General features: G+C 46.1%; 1 protein-coding gene across 16 annotated transcripts; it reads right to left on the bottom strand.

The window, feature by feature from the left end:
* Positions 1–17: 17 nt before the first annotated feature.
* Asx (transcriptional regulator additional sex combs) lies at positions 18–9,197 on the bottom strand. Of its 16 annotated transcripts, none has more exons than XM_086828749.1 (11): positions 9,036–9,197; positions 7,233–7,574; positions 6,175–7,168; positions 5,519–6,113; positions 5,383–5,460; positions 5,245–5,313; positions 4,368–5,170; positions 2,857–4,305; positions 2,471–2,800; positions 2,169–2,409; positions 18–1,616 (listed from the first exon to the last, which is right to left on the bottom strand). In XM_086828749.1, exons 2-11 carry the CDS (start codon positions 7,490–7,492, stop codon positions 1,270–1,272), a joined length of 5,166 nt encoding a protein of 1,721 aa, XP_086684875.1. In that variant the 5' UTR covers positions 7,493–7,574; positions 9,036–9,197; the 3' UTR covers positions 18–1,269. The 16 variants fall into 16 exon arrangements, with proteins under 16 accessions (XP_086684875.1, XP_086684879.1, XP_020817738.2 ...); XM_086828753.1 differs by lacking the exon at positions 5,245–5,313 and adding an exon at positions 8,273–8,518 and having other exon boundaries at positions 9,036–9,164; XM_020962079.2 differs by lacking the exon at positions 9,036–9,197 and adding an exon at positions 8,273–9,009.
* Between the last annotated feature and the right edge of the window lie 109 nt (positions 9,198–9,306).

Here is a 9,306-nt window from a genome sequence, read left to right as displayed (position 1 = left end):
TTCATAGTTCGTTCCGATTTTCAAATTTATTCGTAATAATCTTTATTTATTGGTTAATTTTGCGGTGAGTGCATCTAGGAGCAAAATGTTATGTTCTTCATCTTCGTTTTGTAAGGGTTTCTGCTTTTGAATTTTGGTTTTATTTTGCCATATGATGTCTTCATGTTGATTTACTGGCTATAATTCAATGTCTTCAATTTATGGTTTCTTATTTTCATGTTTCTTCTTTTTTTTTTTTTTTTTTTTTTTATAATTTGCATTGTATTTTTTTGTATTTATCAACAGTTTTTAGCTTAATGTATAGGGTCTCGTTTTTAGAAATCATTTACGTGTATTACATTTACGTTTATGCGCTATATGCTAAAGAAATGTGGGCGTGAAGAGTCTTAGAATGCTTGGGGTGAGTGTTCGTGTGTGTTGTCGGGTGAATAATACTAAACTTAGAGAGTTACAAATTAAAGCCTAGACAGGAGACGCCACTGGTGGGCGCCTCATGCCTGACAAAATACACTATGAATATTTCATAAGTTACACTGTAAATTATAGTATACTTATACAGCAATAAGTATATCGATCGAGTTCATAGTATTCACATTAAACGAACCAACCGAATCACGCACATATCGAGCGAATAAATTATAAAAATATAGTCATCCGACGTAAGTGAGTTCATATAACTAACCTAATCTCGTCTCTGCTCCTTATACGTTATTTCATATAAGTTACATTTAAACATAAATATATTTACATTTGTTTCTGTCTCTGTTTCGTTAGTATTTATAGCTTTTGCCTTTTTCCGATCTGAGATGCCTTGCTGTTACAATTACAATGAGAGTTTCTATATGGATCCACTTGTTTTAGAGTGCCGCGTGCGATGATATCCTTAAACAATCACAAATAAACAACGAGTATCTTAGGGGATATACATATGCGTCAAGCATACAATACACAACACTAGCTTTTGCCTCCATCTCCATCTTCTCCTTCCCTACTAACTTTATACAAAAAGTGTCTGCTACGTTTGCTCTGCTTAGTTTACATGGTTTTGCGAATTATGAATTATAATATACATATATGTATGGTTGCTGCGTCTGTGCCCGTGTAAGCCTCTGCACTTGCGTTGTGTTTTCTTCTTTTCGTTTCTTGTTGTACAATTGGTTTTTGCTTTGCTCTTTGCTTCTTGCTCTTTGATTGCTATTAGTCCACAGATCATAATGCGTTCGGTGTCTCTATACTGGGTCTCTAAGTAACTACAATGCGTTATCCATCTCATCTGATCACGCAGGCCACGCACAGCTTGGCCGCACTGATGCAGTCGTCGTGGCAGAAGGCGCCGCACTGCTGACAGATCACCATGGCGTTCAGCGTGCAGGCGCAGTTGTTTGGCGTTGCGCTGTTGGCCTCGTTGCCCGGCGGAGTATTCTCACCGCTCTGATGCAACTGCAGCAGGGGATGAGACTGCGCTGATTGCTGTTGTTGCTGCTGCTGCGATGCCTGTGGAGAAGCTGCTGCGGTTGGGGCTGCCGTGGTGGTCACTATGTAGTTGTTGCCCGCCTCCATGACAGCGACGGCCGTAGAGTTGGTATTGCTGCCGTCGATGTAGGCTATGTTGGGCCCTAATTTAGGTGAGTATTTAATGTATTAATTAAAATTGTAAAAGGTACTGTTTACTTAGAAACTAGAATTAAATACTTACTAATAAATAAAGAATTCTAATTAAATATAAATATATTTATATTAATAAGGAGTTGACTTAGCAGGGACCGTAAATAGGACTGTTCTTCTATTAATTTAATACAAAATTTGATTGCACAACTAAATGTAAACAGAACACGAAGAATTCTTTTAGTAGGTTCTAAAAATCAAAATAATAAAAATACATCATTACTTTACTATGAAGTAAACTTAAAAATCCAATTTCTACCGGTCCCTGCTGCTATCTCTTTGGATTCACACCAATCTTTGATTTGAATCCGCTCAAAACACATGCAATTTACCTAATTAAAAATTAAAATTCAATCACACGCCGGTTAATCTAACAGATCTATTTGCAACCAACTAATTATTGCGTGCCAATTGGATGGTTTGATGACCAATAAATGGATGAATTTTGTGGGTGGTGATTTGAAAGACGTACCTCGCTAACCACTAATAATACACCAATTTACCTGCAGCGATATTGCGCCGCACAATATTCGCGGCGGCGCCCACATTCCCCAGCGGCTGTTGCTGCTGCTGTTGTTGTTGCTGCTGCTGCTGCAGTTCGTGATGATGATGATGATGATGCAACGCATCTGTGGCGGAAACGTTGCCACCACTGCCTGCCGTTGTATCCACTGATGCTGGACGCCCGCGTCCGCCCATGTTAATGCCGTTGAGGCTATGTAAAGGATTCTGAACGGTGACAAACTGGACAAAAACAAAAGTGTTATATAGTATCAAGTATTTTATAGTCTAAGGTATTATTTACCTGATTCTGATGCAGCGGCGGGGCACTGGAGGCCCTTGGCGCTTGATTGTCTGCTGCTCCCACATTCGCTCTGTGCACTAGCAAATATTGCCCGCTGCCATTCTGATGGATCAACTGCTCAGTACCCTGCGCCTGCTGTTGTGAGTTTTGTGGCACTGGCGATGTTGCCGCCGCCTGTTGATGCTGTTGCTGCAGCAACTGCAGCTGCTGCGGAGTGGCAGTAGCTCCTCCAGGCCCAGGACTGAACACATGCCGGATCAGGGTAGTGGGCGAAGGCTTTCGCTGGACATATTTCTTGCGCGGAAAGCCACTCATTCGGGGACCAATTACCTAGAAGGGCAATGAATATAATGCCTGATATCACTGGGCTAGAGCTCACCACCTACCTTATACACTCCCGGACGTCCGACGCCCATTACATTCGGCGGCAATCCCGCTGGCAGAGCTCCAGTTCCAGCTGCTCCGCTCACCAGCAACTCCTCCTGCTTCAATATATTCTGCGGCGGTGCTGCGGCCACGGCTGCTGCTGCTGCCGCTGCCGCATTCCCACTGGCTGTCGTCATGTTGGACATGGGTGTGGCAGCCACGGTGGACACGTTGAGGGTTATAGGGTTCACAGGTGTGGTCGCCGCCGTGGTTACCGTCGGCTGCTGCTGATGCTGGTTGAGAATTGCCGCTGGCGGGCGCAGCTGAGCCTTCAGGTTCTCACGATTTGGACTGTTCTGGATCACGGCCTGACAGATTTGATAGCTACGCTCCAGATTGACCGCTCCTGGCGGCAACCTGTTGTTGGTAGCTTTGCGTCCCTTGCCTGTCGGCATTTTCGGCTGCAATCTCTGTTGGGCAATGGTTGTGGGCACTCCCGATGGCGGCAGAGTCTTCATCGTCAGAGTATTGGGAATCGTGGGTAATTGTTGTTGCAAGCTGTTGTTGTGATTGGACATTTGCTGTTGCTGTTGTTGCTGATGCTGCTGCTGTTGTTGTTGCGGGGCAGGTACTGGTGGCGATTGCTGTTGCTGCGCGGCAGCTGTCACAGCAACAACATTGGCATAGGCGGACGGAATTGTTGTGGTGTTTGCCGTTGTTGCTGCTGTCGTAGGCGATGCATTGGCTGGTCGCGTCATGGAAATGATATTCAATGGCTTGGCTATGAACTTGGTCTGGGCGGTCACTGGTGGCACCACATTCTGCTGCTGCTGTTGTTGCTGCAACAAATTGTTGTTCGCTGCCTGGGCCAGCATTTGCCGCTGATGGAGTTGCGCCTGTTGTAAGGCGAATTGCTGAAGTTGCTGTTGCTTCTGTTGCGCCGCAGCCTGTTGCTGCTCCAGTTGCTGTTGTTGCTGCTGCTGCTGGGCGAGCAGGTTGGGCGACAGAAACTGCTGGGCTCCATTGCGTAGAGCCACCGGCAAGGTCTTGGCCAAGGCATTACTACTTGTTGCTTGCTGCTGCTGTTGTTGTTGCTGCTGTTGTTGCTGCTGCTGCTGTGCAGCGGCTGCTTGGAGCGTGAATTGTTGAAGAAGCTGCTGCTGTTGTTGCTGCTGCTGCTGCTGCTGGCGTTGCTGTTGCTGGAGCAGAAAGTTGCCGATTATCTGGCCATTGGAGTCCACTAGGATCTGACGCTGCTGTGGAGCAGCTGCTGTGTTGTTTTGCTGCGGCTGTTGCTGAGGTGCCGCTTGCTGCGGCAGTTGATTAAAGGAGAGGCTACTGCTGCTGCACAGGCTTAGATTGTTACTGCTGCTGTCGTTGCTGTTGCTACTATTGGTGATCACCGTGCTGGATACCTCCATTTCGGCAGCAGACATAGGTACAGCGTCGCAGAGCATTTCCTGGGAGATCTGGCGTTAAAATTTCATTCAAAATTATTATTTAAATATTTAATTTGCTTCCTTAAACTCACCTCATTCCCATACTCGCTGTGGGCTTGGGGCATAAACGAATGCTGTGCCAATTGCACCACCTGCCGCTGCGGCTGCTGTTGTTGCTGCTGCTGCTGCTGTTGTTGTTGATGCTGCAGCTTGTCCACTATCTCACGCACTGCATCGCTGTCTTCGTCTATCAGCTGCTGATCTTCCTGCTGCTCTTCGGTTATGCATTCCACCACCTCATCATCCTCTTCCTCCTCCTCCTCTTCATCGTCCAGTTCCTCTTCGTCATCGATCACCTCATGGCATACATCGTTGTCCATAATGTCGTCGATAATCTCGGCTTCTTGCACCACATCCATCAGATTGATAGCCTCATGATTCAGGTTTTGTTGCTGATCTTCTGTGGACTGCGTACTGCTCAGCTTGATGTCACCAAAGTTCCAATCGTGCTGCACATGCTGATACATTTCACTGGAGTTCAATTCGACGGACAAGTCTTGCTGCTGCTGCTGCTGTTGCTGAAATTTGGCCACCGTTGAAAGCATAGCCTGGACATTGGCCAAAGTAGATTCATCAGCGGCCGCCAGAGTCAGTGGAGTTGTGGCTGTTCCCATCGACGACGATGTCGTGGGCGCTGTGGTCGTTGAGCTGGAATTGCTGCTGGAGCACGATGACGACATCGAGGCAGTGGAGGATGAGGACGAGGTGCAGCTGGTGGATGTTATGGAACTGGCCGGGGTCGAACCAGAAATCGAGCTAGCGATGGGCATTGGCGAATCCTCCAGCTTAACGCTTGGCTCTTCCAGTTTAACGATTGTATTGTGTTGGGTCGCCGCTGCAAAGCAAGATAGAAACCATATATAAGTATGAAAGACTCCAGTAAGTGTACAGAGATAATGCATTGATTACTATTCGATGATGACGATGATGTGAAGTAGTTGTGATTGATGACTGACGACTGATGGTCTTGGAAATAGGCTGATGGTAACGAGTGAAAGATGTGATTAGTTAAACATTTTGATAAGAACTTTAAAGTCACAAACTAACCGTGATCGATGGTATCAGCAAAGATGAAATCATGGCTGTTATTTGTCTCATTTGACTGCTCCAAAGGCGCTTTGGTTTCTGAGAATTTTAAAAAGTTATTCGTGTTTAAATACGCCGCTAGTCTCATCAAACTTACCAGCTGCTAGCTCCACGCTTTGCAAGTAGCTCACAAAATGATTGACCACCTCGGGATTGGTTGCCATTGGTTCCGACACCACTGCTGTGGCAGGTGTAACAGCCGCAATCCCTGGCATGGCAACAATCGCGTCCACATCATTCATATCCTCATCCTGCTCCATGGCAACGATCACTTCATTACTGCACTCAGATGGCTCAATTTTATCACAGGTACTGTTGATAAGTGGCTGCTGTTGGTGATGCTCCTCTTTGATCTCCTTTTCCTCTGCAACATGATCTACAACATCAGCTTCTGGGACACTCCCTGACGCATTAGGAACAATTTCGACGGCAGAGACGGCAATCTTTAGTTGCTTGCTATCCTTGGATGTGCTGGGCAGCTCCTCGTCGGGATCGTCGTCCAGGTTTATGGTGGCTATCGTTGTGGGTGCCGACGGCTTGCGTTGCGAAGGACTGCTCGATGGACGTTTGAGGACGCGACGCTGCTGCTCGTTTACAACAGTGTTGTTTTCGAGAGGCATGGATGTTCTATCTGTTGCTGTCGCTGCTACGGTAGTATTTGTGGTTGCTGATGTCGTTTCGCACTTTGTGCTCTGCGGAATCAAAAGAATTAGGTAACTGGACTCGGTTATAGGAAGCTTGTTGTTTGCTTACCAAATCAAATTTTAATTCAGTCTCATTATCACATGTTGCTTGTTGTTGCTGTGGTTGTGGTTGTGGTTGCGATGTCGCTGGTGGTTTGGGCTCACTCTTAATGCTGGATACCGGAACCTTCTGCTCCTTGGGCTCTCCTCCCGGCTTGCTGCTCATCTTGCTCCTGGCGTTCTTCTCGCCCCAGTAGGGCTCAAAGTGCTTTAGCTTCCAGGGATCCAGCTTATTTTTCTCCCGCTCAGCTTCCGTTTTCAGTTTCAACTGGTTCTCTGGCGTGAATTCCCCTTCGCTTAACCGTTCCCGCCACTCCAAGCATGCTCGGGCAAAGAACTCGTTGTTTAGGCACGAGGCACTGAGCCTTATGCCCTCCGAGGATGAGCTTCCTCCGCTACCACTGCCGCTGCTGCTACCGGGCAGCTCCAACTCGCTAGCCTCGCGATCCACGCTCGGCAGCAGTTGTATGAGATTGTATTGATAGATCGGCGGCAGGAGCGAGAACGTTTGCTTGTTGAGCAGCGCCCTCAGGTTGGTGGAGGCCAGAATGGAGTCGGGCGTCTCCAGATCTATCTTTCCGTCCTTCGTCTGCTCAATTTGTGCCGCTGTCGTCAGCTTCTTATTGCTTCGCCGCCGGGGCTTCACACTAAAGCCAGGTATGGACGCCAAAACCTCGCGCATGGTTGAAGCTTGCGAAGAGCCCGCCTTGCTACCAGGTGACAAGGCTGGTGGATGGTTACCGGCAGCCTGGGCTTGTGCTGAGGCCGCTGCTGCAGCTGCTGCCGCCGCCGCTGCTGCTGCTGCTGCTGCTGCCGCTTTGGCCTGCTGCTGCTGCTGGATGCGTCGGCTGCTGATTAAACGCGCGGGTGGAGCAGGAGCAGGATTAGCGGGTGTGGGTGGCATTGGCAAATGGCCAGGCAGAGTCGCTAGCGCATCTTCACTGGGCGCCAGGGGCTTCTTCTCAGGTGGTATTGGTTTCACGATAATGCGTGGCAGGTGGCGTCTACAAATAGAAGATATTATTAGGGCTCTGGCTTGAAGGGTCCCTTCTTAACAGCAAAACCCACCTCAGACTGTGCGTGTGCTTGGTGGTGGGCGACACCTCCATCTGCTCCAGCGCCAGTGGATCCTTCTCATCGTCATCCACTAGGTTAACATGCTCCATTATGATCTGAGGCGGCGGAGCAGCCACCAAGGTCTGCTGGTGCTGATTCTGGTGATGCTGCTGCTGGTGCTGCAACGGATGATGCTGCTGATCCGATTGTGGAATGAGAAGTTGTTGATGCTGCGACGATGCCGTCGTTGTATCCGGCGTTATGGTTTTCATTGTTAATCGCTCTATCGCCTAATCTATTTACAGTGAACTTTTTATCCATGCATCCATGTCAGGCAAGTTTTTTCCGCACATACTATTAAATATATATGGAAATAGGAAGTTGTACGATTAGTTTAAAGTTTTCAAAGGAATCCGAATCGAATTCCGGATTCAGAACTCGGCCTGTTGCGAGTTTATAAAATTGTATGATTATTCCTTGACCAATGTGGATTAATTTCAGGGATTTGTATATTAATTTACCAGGGGAAAACTAATAGAAAACTAAATATACTAAAGACTTTGACAACTTGACTAGTTTTAATATATAGTATCACGTATATAACCAATTAGGAGGTTTGCTTAAACTATTAAATATTTTTTTAATAAAAACTGTACGTAAATATTGGTTTTCAATATGTGTCCATGTTTACAATTTTATACAATTATTTGCAAATTTTTTTGGAAATGAAATAAATAATAGAAAACACTTAGGACATAGTGACCAAAGCGCCTTATGAATGAAGTTAACAATACAAAAATACTCATAGAACAAAGCCCAATTACTCTCAAGTTATTCCTTGGTTTTCGAACTAATTGGTTTTCTTTCAACTAACGATAAAAGGAGTTGTTGTTTTACAGGGGTTTCTCCCTCAACCGATGCGGGGCGAGCTTAGCCCAAGCAGATGCAGTTTTCCCAAAGACCAAATTCAGAGATGGGCCAGCGATTAGGAAACGGGTTCTTTTGTGAGTTTATTGCCAAGCATATATATTATTCCTGCACGCTGCACTAACCTGGCCAGCGGAATTGTCCATTTTAAGGCAAATGTCTGTATAATTTCAACGTTGCGCCCTTTGTATATGCACTGCCATCTGTGTGTATGTACGTGCGTGCGTGTGTGTATTTAAATATACAAGGGTGTATATGTGTGTCTCGAATTTATATGTAATCGAATTGCGGCTATGCGGAGATTTTTTTTCTTCACTTTTCCTAGTTCTTCGCTTAAATTCTCGTTTTCATTTGAATTTTTCTGCACTCGCCTGCAAAAATCAACAAAAACAACAATGTAACTACGAACAACAACAACAACGACGACGAAGAACGACCTGCAAAGTTGTTGGTTGGTTATATTTTTTTCTCACGCACTCACACACACGCACACACGGATAGGCAGAGCCGAGGCGCAGAGAAGTAGAAAAATAGCTTTTGCTTCTATTTTAAAGCCAATGTGCGGGTGTTTAACCTCCTATTATACAGATTTCGGGCCGTGGTGCAGCACTATCCTTTGCATAATTACGATTTGGGCACCGTTAATGGCTCACTGAATTAAATATTGAATGGGGGAAATGTGAATGCCAAACACACAAACAAAAGCAACTACAAAATGATTCTTTTCTAGCTCCCTATGCCGGTCCCTTTCTGGCTCAGGCGTTTCATGCTATCTGGCCAGCGCCCGTCCTGCTCGCACACTCTACGCAGAAAAGCTGCGTTTAATTGAATGAAATGTTGTTATTGAGTTCGTGCTCTCAGCTTTAATTACACCAACTAGACCCGCACCTTGCGTCCCGCACTTTCAATGTTTTATAATTTTTCGTGGCCAGTTTTAAACGCAAAACGCTCGAATTGTTGTCACTGCTTACGAAACGGAGTTGCCACCTTTTGTTTTTGTGAGGTGACGCAGATTTTGCGTCGCAGAAGAAAAAGCCAGAAGAACTATCCAAATCTAGCTATAAGTTTGGGATCTTGCTACAAAAAAGCCAAGCGAAACGGAGAATTTATTGAAGTTATCGTTAACGAAATTTAGCTCTAGCCGTATAGAGATGGGCAA

This window comes from Drosophila serrata, unplaced genomic scaffold (genome assembly GCF_035046125.1).
Source record: "Drosophila serrata isolate PLE 108 unplaced genomic scaffold, ASM3504612v1 contig_184, whole genome shotgun sequence".
Taxonomy (NCBI): domain Eukaryota; kingdom Metazoa; phylum Arthropoda; class Insecta; order Diptera; family Drosophilidae; genus Drosophila; species Drosophila serrata.
Note: the sequence above shows the minus strand (reverse complement) of the source record. Positions and strands in the feature narration are given on the sequence as shown.